At 39.2% G+C, this 22459-nt stretch overlaps 1 protein-coding gene across 7 annotated transcripts in view; it reads right to left on the reverse strand.

The window, feature by feature from the left end:
- RAPH1 (Ras association (RalGDS/AF-6) and pleckstrin homology domains 1) overlaps positions 1-22459 on the reverse strand; it is a 209885-nt gene that overhangs the window by 32743 nt on the left and 154683 nt on the right. For all 7 annotated transcript variants that reach the window (XM_051623049.1, XM_051623051.1, XM_051623048.1 and 4 more), the window contains 2 exons: positions 21151-21256; positions 19754-20271 (listed from right to left, as the gene is read on the reverse strand). In XM_051623049.1, coding sequence (XP_051479009.1) covers positions 19754-20271; positions 21151-21256 — 624 coding nt within the window. The remainder of the gene's footprint in view (positions 1-19753; positions 20272-21150; positions 21257-22459) is intronic.

The following is a 22459-nucleotide window of genomic DNA, read 5'->3' on the forward strand; positions in this document are numbered from 1 at the left end:
ACAGACATTTAGAACTATAAGAGTAAGAAAATATGCACTTACAATACTTTTCAAAATCCTGTCCAGTCTTCTAAACCGGAACATTCTACTTTCATTACACAAACTAAAAACTGCTCAAGGAACTGGTTTCATGATTTCTACATTGGCTGCTGCTTCCGTAGTTAGAGAAAAAAGATTTTACTATAATAATAATCTAAACCCAACTTTTAACAATTTTTTTCTTCCTTTTTTTTTTTAAAGGACTTAATTCTCTCTTCTCACATACAGCTCAATTTATATAATTAAAGAAGTTAAAAACAAATCCGCATATTTCTCTTGTAAGAGAAATTAGCAGAAAATATATTTTAATCTGTTTAAATATGGGAGGCAAAATCAGTAACAATCAGTAGAGACAGACTTATCAAAAAGCAAAAATCAGTTAATGACAGTTAACAGAGTGATTATCTTCTTCAGTATCTGCTACAGAGAAACAACAAAACCAGTAGCCCACAGTAATTTGCAGAACCACATAGTCACAAGTCTGCTAAGGAAACTAGGCTAATATTGTGGCACCTAACAAGAGAATTAAGTATATCTCCTGTGTACCACCACTGTATCGCAAATTTTGTCCCATGTGGCTGCATCTGTCTCAGACTTATCTGTGTCAATTTGACAATGCTACATAGAATCAGGGATGACAACTAGGCAGCCCACTATATTAGTTTAATAATTAGCAGCACAGAATCCCTGTCTCTTCTTCAGAGTCTCAATAAGCTATAATCTTCTGAAAAACGCAGAGACCATGTCCACAGCTTCATGCAAGGCAATATCAAATAGTCTGGTAAACACAGTTCCTGCAAAGGGACTTTACTTGACATGACTGCTGCATGCTGGGTTGAGTAATTAGGGATCTCTAGCAGGCTTTAGAAGCCACAGCTCAGAAAAGCTTCTACACAGCATCTGAAGTAAAACCTAGGCTCCAGCCCAAGCTCCACCTGGTGCTTAGCCACTCTCATAGATACAGGTTTTGCTACAGACCGAATTAAGGTTTTTCTGCCTGCAGATTAAGTACTGTCTGTGTCTACATCATATGCTTCAGAAGCACAGCAGTGCTGCCTAGTGACAAGTTTTTCATACCTCAAGCACACACTGCTGAGAGCTTTGCAATGCAGGGCCTGGTATAATTAAAAGGCCTTGTGCATAATCCTCATACATGCATAATCCTTGTGCATACATAATCCTCAAATTAGACATACTGACATTCATAATCCTACCATTGGCATTGATGAACTAATACATTCTGCTTTTTCTACATACACAGCATTCCCAGCAACTTCAATGATACTTATGCAAAGTTGTAATTTAAAGAACAGTTCATTTACTCAGCCTGATCAAGCCTGAGGCAATGCTAACATTGTTGATCAATAATACAGCTTTGCTTAACTTGAAGACCAACCGATCCTCTTTCTATTATTTCTGCTAGGTGCATTTTACCTCCGAGCTGAATCCTTTGCAACACAGAAGCTCAAACTTCACACAAATCACTTTAGAATGGTCTCATTACATCTATCATCACCACAGGCAAAACTCAAAATACCATAGCCTGGTGAGCATCCAGGAAGGGAAATGTGATAGGGATTTAAAAGGATTCTTAAGAGGTAATGAGAATTTTTTTCTCTTTATCATCAAATCATGCAAACTGCACTTCCACAGAAACCATTTAAGTGAAGAATCTGTCAATTTCAACTGTGCTACAAGACTTTACAACAGTAACAGTGGATAGGCCGTAACACTATCCATGTTGGAGACTGAACCTCACTGGTTTTTTTTCTTCAGAAGATATTCCTTCTCCCATAAAAAAAAGCAAATACGAAGCCTAGCATCAGGCCTCAGATACACTTGCAACTTCTTTTCATGTCAAAATAGCTTGTTTTGGGGACATTTTTTACACAATACATATAAAAATCATTCAACTATGTTTTAGTGATTCCTCATAATATGGAACAGACTTTGAACTAAGTTTCAGAAGCTCAGTTTACTTCAGAAGATCTGGATATACAAACAATAATGAAAACACAGCGAGTTTTTAATTCTTTTTATACAAGAAGCCTAAGCAGACACTGCAGTGATGACTGTTTTGGACTGTTTTCTACCATAACTGCCAGCAGCAATTATTTCAAGTCACACTGAAAACTATGGATGTTAAAAAATAATAGTAATTTAAAAAATCCTCAAAATCCTAGAAAAGATATGCTGTTCAGAACATGAAAGTTTTCATATAAAATAAAATATAAAATGTATATAGCTGTGCAGTAAAGCATAAAATACAGAAACATGTATACATTTTTAAAATGGCATATGATGATCAAAATATCAGAACTAACAAAAAAAAAAATAATATGAACAAGCTTACTAATGGCTCCAGAATGAACTGGTATGGATAATTACACCATAGAAAACTAGATGCGAGCAAAATTAACATTTAAAAGTTCTAGATGCTGTTAGGACAAAAAAAAAAAAAAGTTTTCATGCATTTCGCAAAGAAAGCCAGCCTTGATATTTATGGAAACATGGAATATAGTCTTGTTATAAATTACATTTAGGACTTCAAAGATTTCCTATATCCTTTCTTTGATCATAGGAATGTAACATCCGTTATCTTCAGGCCTAAATACCAGAAGTTCATTGACCAGCTGTTGAATATTGCATTTCCCAGTATCTTCAGAAAACTCAACACAATACTCTCCTTAATACCAAGTAGCTGCTTATGCCAGAAAGTTTTTTCAAACCAACACCATCACCAAACTGACATCTACAAAACGTTTACTAAATACAATAGAACAGATGGACTACCAGGAAAATGAAAACACCTTTCAGATTTTCAGAATTTAATTGGTCACACTGTACTACATGACAAGTAAACCTCAACATGTTCAAAAGCTCAAGATTTTCTCCCATATTATCCCTGTCAGCTCCTTTATGAAAAGTTCAGTGAGTTGTCTTAATTCTTGAGTTTCTGAGGACTTAGATGAAAGCCATTTGCAAAAAAATGCAAAACAAACCACAAAAAACAAACTTGAAATTATTTCTAGACTAACACTGAATTACTGAGCATATTAGAATTTTTTTTTTGCAGATAGTAACTGATGAGTGCATAAAAAGTAAAGATCCTTTTATAAGAGGTGATAAACTGAGCCATCTAGCTAGATTCTGAAAGATGCAGATGGTGTAGTCCATCTCGCAGCTGTAACAGGTCATCAGTTCACAGATAACATTCTATATATATAGCCTTATTGCTTAATTTCTTCAATTTTATTTGCACATTTTTGCCAAACCTCGACTGTCACATTTACTGACACATTTTCTTAGTACACACCTGATTATCACTCAGTACAGAAGGGAGAAGGACAAATTTAGAAAGATTCAGTCTCATCACTATGAGACAGTTCTATCAAGTCCCTTTAATTTTAAGGTAAGGGCTCAGAATACATTTTAAAACAATACAATACAGTATATGAAAGGTGCCAAGTATGTTCTTTATACTGTTAATTTACAAATCAGGAAAAAAACCTAGATGGGAAGTGTAAGGCAAAGATGACCCAGCAATCTTCTGAGGTATTTTATCTTGTTGTTCCAGTGCCTTAAATATGTTAAATTGAAAACCACCTTTCTGGATAAGTATTATCTGTAAATTTAAAGACATCATTCACTTGAGGTACAACAGAATAACATACCTCAGTACTAAAAAAAAAAAAAAAAAAAGAAAAAAGACAATGACGACAGTGGGGACTTGTGTACATATATACCTCGCCACAGTTCCTGCAAAACTCTAACAATTTAACATTAAGATACACATCTAATTAAATCAGCTGGTGGCGCTCTTGTGCCACTATTCAGGATTTTATAACAGTTGAGAAAAATTCAGAAGTCTCCTTTTGTCCTTAAGAAACAAACTAAAACAGGGAAACAGAGCAAGCAGTGTTCAATAGAGAGCTATATGATTGCAAAACTTTGCTGAAAAAATAACTACTGTAGCTTTCATTTCAACTACATCAGCATGTTGAATTCTTTACACTCCAGCTTGAAGAATTAGAATCCCCTATTTTCAAAATAGAACTCAAGAACCAAAACCAGTGTAAACATAATCTTTGTCATTTTCTAACAAAGTGGGACAAAGATGGGAAAGGAGAACTGAAATCTTTCTTTGCAAATTCTTCGAGATTTTGTACTTATCTGAAACATAAAAATATACAATATAAAATTTTGAACATAGAATTAAAGAAAAAAAATATATCCATTTTCTGCTTTCCTTTGCAATGAAGGTTGTTTAGGCTGAAGAAAAGGAGGCTCAGCGGAGACTTTAATGTTCTCTACAACTACCTGAAAGGAGGGTGTAGCAAGGTAGGTGTCAGTCTCTTCTGCCAAGTAACAACTGATAAGACAAGAGGAAATGGCTTGAAGCTGCACCAGGGCAACCGGGTATTTGGTTTGACTGGATATTAGGAAAAGTTTCTTCACTGAAACAGTACCAAGCAGTCGAGCAGGCTGCCCCAGGAAGTGACTGAGTGATGCCTGGAGGTATTCAAAAGATGTGTAGATGAGGCACTTTGGAACATCATTTAGTGGTGGGCTTGGCAGTGTTAGGTTTACAGTTGGACTTGATGATCTTAAAGGTCTTTTTCAATCTAAATGATTCTATTCTCTTCTCTTCTATGATTTTATGTCTGCCAAGAGCAATCATACCTCAGAAAAAAATTTAATTTGCTTTGCCCAATTAATAATTAGAGAATATCCAATGATCAACTAAAGAAGACTAAAAAGCTTGACTGTAATGATATACGTGGTTACCTTAGTGCACTGTTGGGTTACTAATTAATTACATTCAAGTCACTAATGTGATTTTTGTGTTGCAAGCAAATTGACAAAACTTGACTTAAACAGAAGCCATGTAAACATGTCATAACAACTTTCAGGAGTCTATTCAGCTTCCTCTTCTGGAAAGTTAATGGGATGTTTGGATTGAATGATGGAAAGGTAAAAATGTAGGAAAATGGGGAGAGAAGGGTGCAAAAGGGGAAAAGGGGAAAGGGAGGGAGGAGAAAGAACAGCTTTATTACTGCTTGGAAGAGGAAAGAAAGAAGCAGTGACTACAGTTACCTTTAAAAAAGCAACAGAACTAGATCAAGAAGCTGCAGTGTCCATCATCCAATTTTCTTACTTACAAATGATCAATGACAAAAGGAGACTAAGGCTTTCTCCTATAGGAAGACAGAAGGAGGACAGAAGTATGTTTTTGCCCACAGTAAGATGGGAAATAGTCAATAGTCTCAGATAAAACACCTGCAGACACACACACCACACTTTTTCTACCTGTTTCGAAACAAATCAGAAAATAAACACAGGTAACATTCTCTTCACACAGCCACTTGCTCACTAAGCCAACAAATGAGAGTTAAAATTTTTAAACACTACAAACAGAAGAAACCCATACTGTCACTTTATACAAGCTTATCTGCTTCCCATGTCAGTTCCTCCATACCAGTAAATAACATAATACACTCTAGTGACAACTACTAAGTACATATATGAACAATGTCAGTTGAGCATAGATTTATCTTCTTTTTAGTTGATAATGCTATTTTAGATTTGAGCACCCTCATAATGTAATTTGTTAAAAAATGAATTAAGAGGAAGTGTTTCTGCATTTCCATAATTCTCAGTAAGGCAAGGGGAAAAAAAAAAAGAAAAAAGAAAAAAAAAAGTCAGTTATGTTTCAGAACACAAAGTTCAACATAGTGACAAGCTTCTTAGTATGAAGTTGTTAAGGAATCAAAAATTGAATATTATGCTACTAAAAAGCAGATGGTCTAAGATTTCCAGTGTGTCATCTAATGCTTGTCCCTTTTCCTTCAAAGGTACAGAAGCATTTGTTTCAAGCATGTTAATTTTGGTAACCAAGTTACAGAGTTGAAGATTGACAGATGCAAAGGGGATTACAGTTCATTGTTACCAAAACCTCAGAAAAAGAAAATAGACACTTAGAAACCGAAGCAGCAACCTCAGATAACAGAGCTGCGTGATACTTACATGTATGTGTTTTCAGTTGCTTATAAAAAAATTTGCCAAGCTCTAAGCACTTGGACAGTAACTTCTGGTGATGGTTTATTGCTATAAAATGATTACTAGCCATCTACATTACATGAAGTATTTCCAAGGCAGAAAAGGAAGGTATATCTCATTTAAAATGTAGATGTTTTTGAAGACCTCTGCACATCTGACCATGAAATAGATTATTGGCAGTGGCATCCTCAAAGACTTGCTTTGTGCTGTCCTAGAGGAAATTACCCAAAGTTGCTTGTGCATAAGCCTTTAATACTAAAATTGTAGCCCATAACGTTTCAGGGAAGTCTGGAGCATCAGAATTACAATAACTCAAGGCTGCATCTTCTCACAGAGCACTGCCCAATTCTTCAACTGGACTGCACACTACTAACCTTGAACAAAAGATTGGTCAGGTTTGAGAATGCCTGTGCCCCTGGTGGGAGAGTACAGCAGCCTTCTTTAAATTGCAATGCCTGGCTGCTGCAAGACATACTGGAGCCAGACACAGGAAGTGAGGATCTGGACCTATTACTCTGGGCTCCCAAGTGGCCAACCCTCCTCCAGGAACTTGTGCAACTCCATTTCACTGCAGGCAACTGGAATTTCCTAATCCTAAGTATTCAACATTGTAACTTAGGAAAAACAAAACAAAACAAAAAGGAATATATATATATATAGTAAGTATTTCTTAACTATTAGAGATGCTTATAACTTCATGCCAGTACTGATGGTTACAGTCTAAACTTATTGAAATATGCTGCAATTTAGAAAACATGTCTGTGAACATTTCAAATTAAGAAGCTGCTGCATTATGTGCATGAGATACACTATTCACTAGTCCACACAGCTCCTAGGTCAGGCTGTGATGCTTCCCTGTTGAACACAGGTTCCTTGGGACACAGGAGAACAGAAAGGATTGCAAAAGCTAGGAAATATTCCAGTTCAAGCTTAGTTTCACTACTGGACTAAACTGCAACAAGAAAGTGGCAGTCCTGACCTTCCCCCAACCATGTGCTGTCACATCTCTTGTGTGGACAGCAGTGATTTTGACCATGCAGTCCAGTGGATCAATGAACAACTAATTCCAAAGGATTATTTTTCAGGGAGATTCAAATTACGAGGCAGCTGCACGAACAGTAGTACAAATACAAAATGCAACAACATTGTCCAATTCAGCAGTAGCACAGATACAAATTAGCTTAAACCAAACACAAAATCCCAAATAAAGTTTGTCTGCAGGGTAGATGTTTCAAGCAGTGAAATTTTCCCAAAAGAAAACAAAAATAGGAAAAAATAAGTAAGATTAAGTATAATTTCACAGACAATATTTGTCCGATTTGTTAAAAAATAGATGCTTTATATAGAAGAATGAAAGAGGGAAGAAAAAACCACTGCAAGCCTTAGTAAGACCAATTAATGTGTATTAAGAGAAAGAATATCAGACACTTTATCCTGTGATGGACTTACCTGCAGCACAGAAAACAAGACATTAAAGCAGCTAGCAAACCTTAGGAAACTACAGTACACATAGCTTTACTTGGTTTTGTTTGAATCTGCTGCCTTTTACTCTAAGTAGTAACTGTTTTAAGTAACATTTGCTTATTTGTGTGTTGACTTTTAAAATTTGAATCAGTCCTAAAAAAAACCAACTGTACCTATCAAATAATCCAAAGATCAATCGCTAGAAGAGAATCGACATACACAGCTGGGAAGTTAAAAGTCACCAATCTATCCTTTTGGTTAAAAGCAGAAAAGCCATACGAAAAAAAGGATAAAATTTAACCTGCATTCATAAAGCAAATCATTGATGTAGCTGGCCTAAAATCTCAAATACCTTCTACAAATGTTAGACTAGTAAATGCCCAACACTGGAAACTGTAACCAAGGCTACTTTTAACTAAAAACTAAGACTTTTCTTTGAATTTGCAGACAACTTTTATTATACTGTAACAGACCAAACACTAACCAGCATGCACAAAACTGACACAGCTAGAAGGCTTGTTTCCCAGCTGTTTCTTCAGAACATGAAGTCTCATTTTTTGGGTTCAAACTTTTTTACAAATCTGATGAACCTCAGTTTTCACCCTATAAGGTAGAAGCATATTCAGCTGAAGAAAATGGCATAAATTCTTTTCTCCTCTCAAGAGTTTCATGTTCCACAATTGACTGCTCTGTTCTTAATTTTTGTCACCTCTTTCAAATTTTATTTTTGGCAACCTGAAGTAAGGACAAACAAGTAACCGGTTGCTCATTTCCTAATGAAGTAATATTTCTCTTCCCTAATCTAATTCAATGTTGTAGAAAAAGTAAAGGTAATTTTTTAGTTTTAACTGGTGTTTCTACAAGGAAACTGGCTATTTTTAAAGTTCCATTAATGACAACTTGCAGAGCAAGATCTTCAATGGCAGCTGCAACCAAAGCATGTAACTCCCTCCAGTGCTTCTGACAATATTTGGTAACATTATAAGGCAAGAATTCTTATTTCTCAATTCTGGTCTAGTGGCTTGGTCCAAGACTCCTTCTTCTGAGAGGTATGTTGCCTAGATCTACTTTGTCATTGATCTATGGTATTTTGTCTCTTGCAGATGAATCTAAGTAAAGAGCTCCAACTTCTGAGCAACCATTTGCTCAGCTTGTCTGTATTAATGATACAACTTTTTCTCGATAAATCCTATCATAAACACAAGTATTCTTCTAAAGTGCTGTGGAATCAGCCTGAAAGCAGTGAGATTTATTTTAAAATGTGGTTATTTACACAGCACCCAATTCAAACTGTTTTCTACAACTGGCGAAGTCTGTGATAGCAACCTCTCTAACCAACGCACATAAAGAGGCAGCAGGGGAAGCTAAAAAAAGGTCACTGGACTGCAGACTGCTTCCATCAGCAGCAGCAGCTGTTTTACTGTTAGCATTACTAATCAAAACAGCACATGTACATACAGACACAGAAGAGGGTACTAGCTCAGATGACTACCACTGCCACCAGATCACATTCTTTTCTTCTACTAGGAACAGTCTTTCACAACTGCAAGGTGAAAGCTGATGAACTTTGAACTCTGTGCCTTCATCCTAAAAAGCTGGAACAGCTGGAGAATAGAAACCATCAAGTGCTTGGTATGTCCAGAAGAACACAATGGGAAAAAAGACAAGCACATCACAGGAAAATTCTAACTGATACAGTACGACTTCGCTAGAGACAGTCATCTCCCTACTGGCACATGTAAAGGGCTACCAGGGAAGTTTCTGAAGAAGCAGTTTTAACTTCAGATAAAACTCATGTGGGACACCAGAGTTCAAGTCATTCAGTTGCTTGTCCACAAAAGACTCCAACAGCATTTATGCATAGACAATGCCGTTAGTGTTCATAATAAAAGTAATAAAATATACAATAACTGACAGAGAATCTCAGAAGATAAACAGATTCTTACAAGTTTGACAGTTTCTGCTACACTTTAATTAGTGACCTCCCATGTGAAAAAATGTTAAGAGTAGATTTTAAATCAATGGCTATGGAGTAAGTCAGATACTCCAACTGGAGAATCAAGATTTACCAACACAAGGCTAATGTTCGGTTCTTATTTCCCTTTCACTTATTTTAAATCTGTATACCTCAATTTTAAAAATCTATTATTCTGTGCATGTGCAGTAATTCTAACTTTTAGAACATATCCCTTGGATTGCAATTCAAAAGTCTTAGAAAAAACCACATCCTTTCCCATAATTCACTTTGCAGGTTCACTAACTATAATGCAAAAAAAAGTTTAGGTGCTAGTTTTGCAGGCTTAGGGGAGAGTATATTAGCAATCTTTGTGTTTTAGTGCATTATAGTACGAACCATGTTACTGTCATGCAAAAACTTCAAGATAAATAGCCAAACATATTTGATAAACAATATTTATGTATTTTGGTAATTTCTGAGGATGTTTCGAAAGCCCCCCAAAATCTGTAAGGTGAAGAGTTGTTTTACATGTATTTCAAGAACACGTGAAAACTGGATGACTCACACTTCTTAAGCAAATAAATTTGGAAGCCAAAGGAATACTTCAAGATGATGGATATGCACAATTTTCCTTTACTGTTGACTTATTAAAAAACACTTTGTGACTAATAATTGGGGAAAAAAATAAAGAGGAAGAGATGGTCTAATTGTGTTTCAAATTAAGTCTTTCCATTGACTATTTTCAGCATAGGAAAAAGGATAACTCGAAACACTCCAGAATATATAGGAAGGCTGACGTGGCAGGGGGTGTGGCTGAGAACCGCGGCAAGGTTTAAAAGCGGCCATCTCGGCAGCTCCCTCAGAGCACGCGGCAGCGGTGAGAGCGCAGAGCGGCAGCTAGCTGTCACAGGAAGTGAAGTGGCGCGAGGGCAGGGAGCGCGAGGGCAGGGGGAGAGCGGCGTGAGTGGAGGCAGGAAGCAGAGAACACCAGTAAATTTCTCTAGCATGGTGGCAACACGCCCTAAAACTGTATTGAAGAAGGATATGGGAACTCAGACGGAGGTTCTGAGCAGGCACGCAGCCGTGCAGGTCTCTGGCTGCAGCGAGTGCCTGAGCCTGGCACTGGTGCCAGAGGGAGCCAGTGGCACCGCGTGTGTGCGGTGCGAGCAAATCGATGATCTCCTCAGGCAGGTGGTTAGACTGACAGAGGAGGTTGAAAGACTGAGAATTATCAGAGAATGTGAGAACGAAATAGATTGGTGGAGTCAAACTCTGAGGCAAGGGCAGGAGGAAGAGATGCTAGAACAAGTGATGGATCCCCTCCCCTCCTGTTCTCAGACAGAAGGAGAGAACTTTAGGAACATGGAGGAATGGAGGGAGGTCCGTCCTCGGAGAGGCAAGAAAAAACCCTCCCAACTCCGTCCATCCTCCGAATTGCCCTTGAAGAATAGGTACGAGGTCTTGGAACTTCAGGGAAAGGAAAATGAAGCTGGAGTGACAGATTTGTCTAGTGAACCGCCTATGACTTGTCGCTCAGCTCCACGACTTAGGACTTCTTCAACTAAGAAGGAAAGGAGGGTAGTTGTGGTGGGAGACTCCCTTCTGAGGGGAACAGAGGGGCCCATCTGTAGACCTGACCCATCCCACAGGGAGGTCTGCTGCCTCCCTGGGGCTCGCATTAGAGATGTTAAAAGGAAACTCTCTAGTATGGTAAATCCATCTGATTACTACCCACTGCTGATTTTTCAGGTTGGCAGTGACGAAATTACTACAAGAAATGTAAGGGCAATGAAGAGAGACTTCAGGGCCCTGGGACGGCTAGTTAGGGGGTCTGGAGCACAAGTCGTGTTTGCCTCCATACCTCCTGCAAGAATGGGTGGAGAGATAAGCAGGAAGAGTTTAATGATGAACGAATGGCTAAGAGACTGGTGCCAAAGGCAGGGCTTTGGTTTTTTTGATCATGGGCTGCTCTATGAGACACCTGGCCTGATGGTGGCGGGTGGGATGCACCTGTCCCAGAGGGGGAAAAGGCTTTTGGGGCAGGACTTAGCAGGGCTCATTGAGAGAGCTTTAAACTAGATGTGAAGGGGGAAGGGGAGAAAACTGGGTCTGTTAGGGACAAGCCCAAGAGGAACATACCAGGGCCTGTAGGAGGATGGGCTAAGGAGGATTTAGTCCCACCGATGTGCTCTACTTGCTTCCTGAAATGCCTGTACACCAATGCACGCAGCATGGGGAATAAGCAGGAAGAGTTAGAGGTCTGTGTGCGGTCTAAGGGTTATGATCTGGTAGCAATAACAGAGACATGGTGGGACAGCTCACACGACTGGAATGTGGCCATGGATGGCTATGTGCTTTTTAGGAAAGATCGGTCGGTGAAGCGAGGTGGTGGAGTTGCTCTTTATGTGAGAGAGCAACTAGAATGTATTGAGTTTTGTACAGGGGCTGATGAGGGGCGAGTTGAAATTCTGTGGGTAAGAATTAAAGGACAGGGTAGTATGGGTGACACAGTTGTGGGGGTCTACTACAGACCTCCTGATCAAGATGAGGAAGTTGATGAGGCTTTCTACAGGCAGCTGAAAGCAGCCTCACAACTGCAGTCCTTGGTCCTCATGGGAGATTTTAACTATCCCGATATCTGCTGGAAGACTTATACAGCCAGCCTTTCACAGTCTAGGAGGTTCCTCCAATGCATTGATGACAACTTCTTAATGCAAATGGTGGATGAGCCGACTAGAAGAGGAGCGCTGCTGGATCTTGTGCTCACCAACAAGGAGGGCCTTATTGAAGCAGTGGTGGTCAATGGCAACCTTGGCTGCAGCGACCATGAGATGGTGGAGTTCAGGATCCTGTGTGGGAGGAACAGAATTTCCAGCAGGACCAGAACCCTGGACTTCTACAGAGCAAACTTCGGCCTCCTCAACCAATTGTTAAGGGAAGTCCCATGGGACAGAGTGCTAGAAGGTAAAGGGGCTCAAGATAGCTGGACAATATTCAAGGACCACTTCTTGCAAGCACAGCATCAGTGTGTCCCAATGGGTAGAAAATCTAGTAGGGGAGCTAGGAGACCAGCGTGGTTAAAAAAGGAACTGCTGGGGAAACTCAAGTGGAAGAGGAAAATCTATAGATCATGGAAGGAGGGGCTGGTCACTTGGGAGGAATATAGGAATGTTGTCAGGGAATGTAGGGAGGCAACTAGGAAAGCTAAGGCCTCCTTGGAACTTAACCTTGCAAGTCGGGTTAAGGACAGTAGAAAGGGCTTTTTCAGATACATAGCCAACAAAGCTAATACCAGAGGCAATATAGGCCCACTGCTGAATGAGGTGGGTGCCCTGGTGACAGAGGATATGAAGAAGGCAGAGGTGCTGAATGCCTTCTTTGCCTCTGTCTTTACTCCTGCAGGCTTTTCCCATGAGCCCCAGATTCATATAACCCCAGAAGTAGTCAAGATAGGTGAGGACATAGTAGATGAGGATTGGGTTAGGGATCAGTTGCATAATCTGGACATCCATAAATCGATGGGTCCGGATGAAATGCATCCAAGGGTGCTGAGGGAGCTGGCGGAGGTCATTGCTAGTCCACTCTCCATCATCTTTGGTAAGTCATGGGTAACAGGAGAGGTGCCTGAGGACTGGAGGATAGCAAATGTCACACCAGTCTACAAGAAGGGCAAGAAGGAGGACCCGGGTAACTATAGACCGGTCAGCCTCACCTCCATCCCTGGAAAGGTAATGGAACAACTTGTCCTTGGCACTATCTCTAGACATATCAAGGAGATGGGGGTCATCAAGAGCAGTCAACATGGTTTTACCAAGGGTAAGTCATGTTTGACTAACCTCATAACCTTCTATGAGGAAATTACTAGGTGGATAGATGATGGTAGAGCGGTAGATGTGGTCTATCTTGATTTCAGTAAAGCATTTGACACCGTCTCCCACAGCATCCTTGTAGATAAGTTGATCAAGTACGGGTTTGATGATCAGGCAGTGAGGTGGATCAAGAACTGGTTGAAAGGAAGAAGTCAGAGAGTTGTAGTCAATGGGGCAGAATCTAGTTGGAGGCCTGTGACTAGTGGAGTCCCTCAGGGGTCGGTACTGGGACCGGTGTTGTTCAATATCTTCATCAACGACCTGGATGAGGGCACAGAATGTACCCTCAGCAAGTTTGCTGATGACACCAAGCTGGGAGGAGTGGCTGACACACCAGAAGGCTGTGCTGCCATTCAGAGAGACTTAGACAGGCTGGAGACTTGGGCGGGGAAAAACCTGATGAAGTTTAACAAGAGCAAGTGTAGAGTTTTGCATTTGGGGAAGAAAAACGCCATGCACCAGTACAGGTTGGGGGCTGACCTGCTGGAGAGCAGTGTAGGTGAAAGGGACCTGGGGGTCATGGTAGACAGGAGGATGACCATGAGCCAGCAGTGTGCCCTTGTGGCTAAGAAGGCCAATGGCATCCTGGGGTGTATTAGAAAGGGTGTGGTTAGTAGGTCAAGACAGGTTCTCCTCCCCCTCTATTCTGCATTGGTGAGGCCACATCTGGAATATTGTGTCCAGTTCTGGGCCCCTCAGTTCAAGAAGGACAGGGAAGTGCTTGAAAGAGTCCAGCGCAGAGCCACAAGGATGATTAAGGGAGTGGAACATCTCCCTTATGAGGAAAGGCTGAGGGAGCTGGGTCTCTTTAGTTTGGAGAAAAGGAGACTGAGGGGGGACCTCATCAATGTTTACAAATATGTAAAGGGTGAGTGTCAAGACGATGGAGTTAAGCTTTTTTCAGTGAAGACCAGTGATAGGACAAGGGGTAATGGATACAAGTTGGAGCATAGGAGGTTTAAGATGAATATCAGGAAAAATTTTTTTACTGTAAGAGTGACAGAGCACTGGAACAGGCTGCCCAGAGAGGTTGTGGAGTCTCCTTCGCTGGAGACATTCAAAACCCGCCTGGATGACTTCCTGTGTGATGTACTCTAGGTGACCCTGCTCTGGCAGGGGGGTTGGACTAGATGATCTTTCGAGGTCCCTTCCAACCCCTAGGATTCTATGATTCTATGATTCTATGATGATTCTATGATTCTATGATACTTTGTGTATGAAACTAAGGACACAATAGAACTGGCAAAAAGGAGCTTTAATTTCTTTTAAGTCTTTAGAAGAAACACAAAACTAACGTGTGTAATGCCTTGTTTGTTGTGTATCTGACTACTCTCTCAAATCAGAGACTGACATCCTCTGCCTCTGCTAACCACACAAAACATGGAACATATGGAAAACTACTCAAACCTTAAGCTCCCAAAATACAAGAGCAAATAATTCTCTCATCCTCCAAGAGCTAAAAGAGACCACAACTGTTCCCTAAATCACCTACAAATAATAAGTCAGGTTCAGCAATCCAACTCTAAAGAAACTGTTGCCTACCAAAGACCATATACACTGGTTAATTTATCTGCATACAGAAACAGTTGCTTTTTCATACAATGTAACATTTAGTCATCACAAAAAAACCTGACCTACAATAATCTTTAATGGGTAGAAAAACTTCTGTGTTAAGTCATTGTGCGGCAAGTATTATTTTAGTGATGTGTCCACACAAGAACCAAGGCAAAATTGCTCTGGAACACAACATTTATCCCACAGGAGTTATCAGCCAATACAGATTTGTCTACGTGTGCCGAGCTTACATTACAAGCATTACTAACTGCCATGCCCCCAAAGCTCTCGTTTTGCCTGAAAGAAACATTACTGTTTACTCCATACTTCTGCCTTCTCTGCCAAGTGAAGCAAAGAACCTATAATTTTAATGCACTGGCAGTCCCTTGTAATGATTTTCAAGCCTTAAACATCAAGCCTAAAATGACAATGAATTTAGATAAAAGCTAAAATTAGAAATAATATATATATAAAAAAGGTATCATTACCAACTGCTAATTTATGCATTATGTTCATATGTAAATCAGAATCTCTCAGCTGTGCAAACTGGGTTACAGACATAAAGAATGCAAACATATTGGGAGGGAGGGGGGTGATGCTTTATGTGCTAGACCAGATGGCAGACTTGAAACTCACCCGTAACCTCTAGATGAAGGACAGTAACAATGACTGTCCATGAATGGATCCTTTCATAACCAGACATAACTAGCTACATGAGTTTGATCAACACAGTTCTCTATTCTCTCCTCACTACTTTCTTCTCTAATTGCTTTAGCACAGCTTACTGAAAATAAAGACAATTTTTTGGTGGCAGAGGGACTGAAGGAAGAAGGAAAAAGACAATACTGGTGGGTGGAGGGGAAAAGTTAGTCACATAGTCATAACTTCCTGTATTTTTAACTCATGCTATTCAAGTAAAGTATCCCACACACAGAAACCAAGATTTAAAATGTATGCCATTCATTACACAACTAAAAATTAAGATGACAAAATGTAACCTACCAATTTAAGGAAGAATACTGTTCAAGCAAGGATTTGGAAAATAATTCTGTAACAGACAAATTTCAATTTAGCAAATATTATGGGAAGTTGGGGAGGAAACTATTTTTTTTACTTAGCAATGCTTAGAGGAAACTGAAGACAAGAAAACATAAGTGCAGACAGACAACACTTAGTACCATCAAGGGAAGATCTTGATATTACAAAGCAATAGCCTTTGAAAACATTAATGTTCATGGGGTCCAAAAAGATATTGTTATAAATTGTTATGAAAGGGAGAAAATTAATCAAATCATGATGACGGCTAATAAAACCATTATTTTAGACAACTCAGAGAATTCAAGTTAACTCTCCCGGAAGTGGCATAGAGACAAAAGATGGTCCAGGCCAATAGGACCACCAAAAGTTACCACCCGTCATGACGCTGATTTATCTTCAGTCCCAGGAAGTTCATACAGCACAGACTGCTAGAAAGAAAAGGAAGACAATGACACTAAGGTGCCTGTCCAACTGCTCCGGCAAAGACTTAATCCTTTACCATTAGCGGGTGTTTTCCTGCTCTCCCTTCCAGCCTCCAATTCTTGACTACAACACCCCTACTGCACATTAGATCCCTCTGAGCCTATGCAATTCACCTAAATAACACAGAATGAGTCCCAGAAGAAAAGTTTTTAAGTTTTGCTGTGTTAGGTACCATTACGTGCCAAAGCTGGGACAAGGAAGAAGTTGAGACAATGTAACTAAGAGCTTTGGGGAAGGAAGGAAGAGAAGAAAAGGATTTATTTTTTGTGGTTGTGGAATTGCAGCCTCATTTCATATTGTTTGCTGTTAGTATCAGTCAGAAAGAACACTAGACTATTCATACCTTTAGTGGGCCAACACATGTCAGTTCTTTCACAGGATTTACCTACACTTCCAGGTCAGAGAGCTCTTAAATACACAGCAGAATTATTTTAAAAAGACAGAATACTGAATTTAATCACTGAAAAGCTTAATTTAATTTTTCAGACCAGTATTTCCTCCTATCAACACACTCTTCCATTTCACTTAATTTTATTGGAATCACAAGAGGAAGAGCATAACATTAAGTTGTGGGAGAAAACATTACTTTTTAAAGTACCTATACTGCCTGAAGAGGACAGAAAGGATTGGTCAAAAGGGCAGAGCTGCCAAGTCACTAATCATTTCAGCAAGAGCCAGAGCAGCAAAGAAAAATGTTAAAGGTCAGTGCAACAACAGACAATCTCAAGGAAGGCAGGCAAAAAGAAAAAAGATAACTTGAAGCACTATGTGCGAACAACAAATCTCAAAACAGATCTGCTACAGCCATGAAGTAATACCCTCTCTCATTCTGTATAAAAACTGAGTTTTTTCCTACAGGGTCACTAAGTGTTCTTCAAAGGGTACTTCCTCAGAAGAATGTCCTTTATTAGAAACAGCACCATTGGCTCAGTTGTGTTGGTAGGAAGGTAGAATTCAGCCCTAACTGCACCCCATCTAAAAGGTGTTTTGGTTCACAACCTAGCCATGAAGATTAATAGACCCTTAAATAATAGTGTTCAGACACTAGATGAATGAAAAACGAAAGAAACTCCCGTGTTGGGACTCAGTGATTCTATGAATGAATTTGTGTGTTTCTGCCCATTTATAAAGTGAATTTCATTTAAAAAAAACACCATCACAGAAACTCTCACTAACTCCAAACAAATGTGATTTTCTCCTTTTCCATTCATCAGTAGTGAGGGGAAAAAAAAGCTACTACACAGTAAAGGTCCCATCTTGTAACATTTGTCATACTGAATAGTTGAACACCAATACTTGGGAAAAATTTTTCAAAGCTGAACATCTTCCTCAGACTACTCAAATTGAACAGAACGGATAGAGCAAAAACAAAGCAGCACTGCTAAAGAGTGTAGACATTTCTGCTCTCAAGAGGAGGGCAGAATTTGGCTTTCTTTTTACTAACACTTTCTGGTTACCTTCTTCAAAGAAACCATTCTTACCTACTTATCTGGGCAGAGAAACAACAGCCACATTCCTACAAGAAGGAATCACTGGGTTTACAATGGCAACTCTCAAATGTCTTTGAGGAAATCTTTCAGGGGTAATTTTGAGCCTTGCAGTCAGTAGCTAATAGCTCAGAAAGCAACTGAGAGAGAAACTGCAATACTTGCACCAATACAGATTAGCTTTCTATGAAGCAACTTTTTGACCTCTGTCTCTTGATTCAACAACATCAAGTTACTTAAGTGCAGCAGGTGTTCTGTTGATTTCTCATACCATGTGAATAATTGAAAAATCTGAGACAAGAAGGGCAGTCATCAAGCCTATCATTCCCAGAGTAATACACGCTAAAATCTACAGGGACACCTGGAAAACTAACTGCCACAAACATCCTGCATTTTTAAAAATTAAGAAATGCAAAATTCCAACTTTTTCTTGTGTTATGCAAGTTACAGAATAAATTAATTCAAGTAAATAATCTTTTTAGCCTGAGTAGAAACAAAAATGCAATATTGTCTAACTTCCTACATAAAAAAGATTTATCAGCACAAGTAACAGTCAGAGATCAAAAAAGCCCAAAAATAATCCTCATCATACCACAGAAAGAAGATTATGCACAAAGAAACAACAGTAAAATCAATGATTGTCATAGGCTGGCTCCAACACTTAGGCCTACAGCAATAGTGCAAATGTTTGCATTTTGACTTTCCAAAGAGAAAAGGACACCTCTATTTTGCTTCATTCAATATGAATCTCCAATAAAAATACATTGAACACCAATTTCTTATGCAGAAAGAATATTTACCTAAACTGTCACTCATTCATTTCTCACAATTTCAAATAAAGATTTAAATTTAAATTTAAATGTGACCTTGATGAGTTGATCATTACACTGACAAGCCTGCATCATTCACTCTTTACATCAGATGAACTTCGCTGCAGATGGGTAGAGGCATGCTTTCAGCACAGTTCATTCAAATTAGTGTTAATTATTGATTAGAATAAACTCAGCTTGTTCCAGTTTTCTCCCATATTAGAGAATATGCATATTAGTACAACTGACTTTTGAACAGGCCAGATTTCTCTTTCAGATATTTCTACAAGACAGCTTCTAGTTCACTGGAATGCTTTCCCAGTTTCCTCAAAGAAGTTACCAGAACTTCCAAGGTTCCCCAAAACTGGCTGTGAATTCACTGAAAAGTTTCCCCTCTGTTTAAGCAACACTGTGGCACCAAAATCCCATGAACATCTGTTAGTGCTGTATCCCAGGCCAGTATCTGTGTTCTACATCGTTGCAAAGAATTCTCTCTGGTCTTGCATTAAAAACAAGAATATTAAGTAGCACCAAATGAATGACATAGTATAGTTCCAGACAAGCACTCATAAACTGCTCCATGCATTTGAGGTATTATGTGCACTGTAACAGGAATCTAGCCTTCTCATTTGTACTTCTTCCTACAGCTGTGCACTCATCAGATTTAAATTATAAGCAATGTACAAGATTCACTTAGAATAAATACATTAATGATAAAACATTAAAATAAATGACTGGCTTAGGAGGAGGAAGAGATGGGGAGAGCCCTTAAAAAAAGCAAGTACATGTTCTTAAAAAAGATATCATGCAGACAGAAACAAAAAGAGAGAACAAAGTATCCACAGTATGTGCAGTCCATGCAAAAGCAATCTCAATCAACCCCACTGAAGATGTTTAGTTAGGAGTGTCAGCAGGTGTATGTGTGTGTGGGGGAAGAGTTTGAAGATCAAAAACCCCAAACTAAACCAAAATCTTGAATCAACGACACACTACCTCAGTGATCGGTTGGCCTTGCGATGTTAAGTCCAGTTCCTGAGGTCTTGTCACCTTATCAATATCCAAGGAGTCCATGCTGGAGGCTGCAGAAGTTACACTTGAACGGGAGGAGTTACTGATGGAGCGCACCTCAGCATCACTCACTGTGCCAGCAGATGCTGTCCTCCTGTGCTGAGCAGCAACTACTGGTTTGGTGTCTTCTGCAACAGACTGCTGGGCTGCTTCATCCATGCTCAAAGAGGCCTTCTCTAACTGTGCAGTGATGTCATCCAAAGACACGTTGGCATGTGATGGTTTAGTCACCTTAACAGATGAGGACGATAATCCTTTCATGCTGCTGTGCTTAGTAGAAGGTTGGCTAGCAGGTGGTTTCTGAGCCTTGGATTCTGTGGCAAGGCGTTTCACTGCAGCATTGTTTGCTGAATGAGATCCAATGCTGCTGAGCTCCTGCTCTATGGAACAGAGATCAGCCATGAGGGCATCTAGATCCACAGTCTCCCCCTGATTCAGGGCTTCTGCAAGAAACAAGATTTTTCAGTATATGTAGATTTAATTCATTTGTCTGTGCAACTCCTCACTTTGTGTTATCAAATTTAGCAGCTAGCATAAGGGAACTTTCTTCCTCATCTGTATCACAGATTCTCTGCTTACTGCAAAACAGAAATTTACTCGCACTACTACTCTTTACCTGTCTAAGAACAATAAAAAACCCAACAAAAATAAATGTTGTTAAATACATTTGCAGACCAGAGAAATCTAAGAATATTCTGATTACATTTGAAAAGTTTAAACTGCTGTCCTGTGAACAGAATCTAGAAACACATTTTTATAATATTGTACCTCAACTTTAAAAAAAAAATGTGTTTCACTAAGCATTTTCTGCTAAGGCAATTCAAGAATTGTGGCACTGCTGTAAAAAAACACAAAACCTCACAAAATGCTATACACATACTCAAGCCTTTAAATTAAGGCTTCCTGTATTACAGCCAGAGAAAATTATTTTAAATAAAGACAAGGAAAAACATGGGTTTTGTTTAATGTGAAAACATTCTGTAGTTATATTCCTGCATCCTGTCCCATGAAGCAAGATGCTCTCTTTTTTCATGTTTAAGAAATCTCCATAAATTCATTCTTTCATGAGACCAGATCCCATAACATGCATTTCTGTATGAATACTAGGCTACAATTCTCAGATACTAAGTGCTAAAAAAAAGATAACTGTTTGAGAACACTAAAAATCCTGTACCATCAGAAAGCAATGCCTTCAGCAAACACATTCACACTTCAGCTAGGAGTGTATTTAAATGCTCTTATATTTTACAATGCTCTCATAGATGCAACAGGGTGTTATTTTTCCTAAATTAATATTTGAGGGGGCAAACAATTCAACAAACCATTCAAATTATACATGGAAAAGCGATATGAGAAGTTGGCAAGATTGGTTTCCTGATGGAGAGGTGATCTCTTCACTGGTGCCACAGGTTTGTCTGTGTCCAAACTCTGAAAAAGACCAAAAAATGGGCAGAATAAAGTTTGACAAGGAACTGGACAAGCAGATCTTCTAGATGAATGAAAACTAATGTTCTGCAAGATATCTGTTTAAAAAACTCCTGGCATATTTTAAAAATATCTATTTTTCAGATGTTAGACTGAAATCATCACTATACCACAGAGGTTTAGCTTTAAATATTCATTGCAGAAAGTATGTTAAACACATTCTGTTTTTTTTAGAATCAAAAAGATGGTACTCATTCCAAATGCATTTCTAAGCGATGCTATATACCAGCTCATTTTAAAACACAGGCAGCTGGCTTACCTGTACCAACTTTTCTGCAGCAAATTGCACAAGGTCTAAGACAACTGCCAACTGTGCTCCTCTAAATGGCTCTCACTTACCATTAAGAGTCCTTCACAGAAAGGTTAAAACAACAATTAGGATATACAGATTTAATTCACACAGTCTTCCATTCATGCCAAAGGCAGCATTCTTTATTGCCCTGCATGCACACATTCATAAAATAATAAATAATCCCCTGGAGTGCTATCTACACTTAGATCTTGCAGGCACAGATTTAACCTGAAGATAACAGAGATGTGCCTGAATTTGAAATGCTGTCACATGGTTTTCCTCTCAGTCTTTGGGTAGGATGAAGATGAGAAAAGCTGTCTCTTCTCTAGCTTACCGAAACTTGTGGTATCATACCTGCTTATGTCTATGTGACAAAACGGGAGAAGACAAAATACGTTATTCAGGAGGGCCAGTTCACACAGCTGAAAAAAACATAGCAGGCAGTCACAGAGAAATGGCCTATCACTCCAGGAGTCTGGCATACCACACAAAATGCAAGATCTGCTTACGAAGGAAAGCAAAAGCACTAGAAAGCAAAAGCACCAGAAAGAAGGAAATGCTAAAAAATTATGTCCGATCAGCTGCCTCTCTGATGCAGAAAAGTATTCTGGAATAACCGTGAGACCTCTAGTGTGCAGCAGGGCACTTTACCATGCCATCAGTGGCAACATTCACAATTTCTTGTTTTTTATTGATGTTCAAGTGCAAAAAATAAATGCTGTCATAGCTGGACAATGTCCAGCCATATGTTTTAAGATACAGCCTACCTCTAACCAGCTAAAGTCAGTGCTTCACTATATATGCAAGGACAAAATAACAATTCCATAGCTGTCAGAAGGAACCATACCCTTTGG

The sequence above is a fragment of the Apus apus genome, chromosome 6, assembly GCF_020740795.1.
Source record: "Apus apus isolate bApuApu2 chromosome 6, bApuApu2.pri.cur, whole genome shotgun sequence".
Taxonomy (NCBI): domain Eukaryota; kingdom Metazoa; phylum Chordata; class Aves; order Apodiformes; family Apodidae; genus Apus; species Apus apus.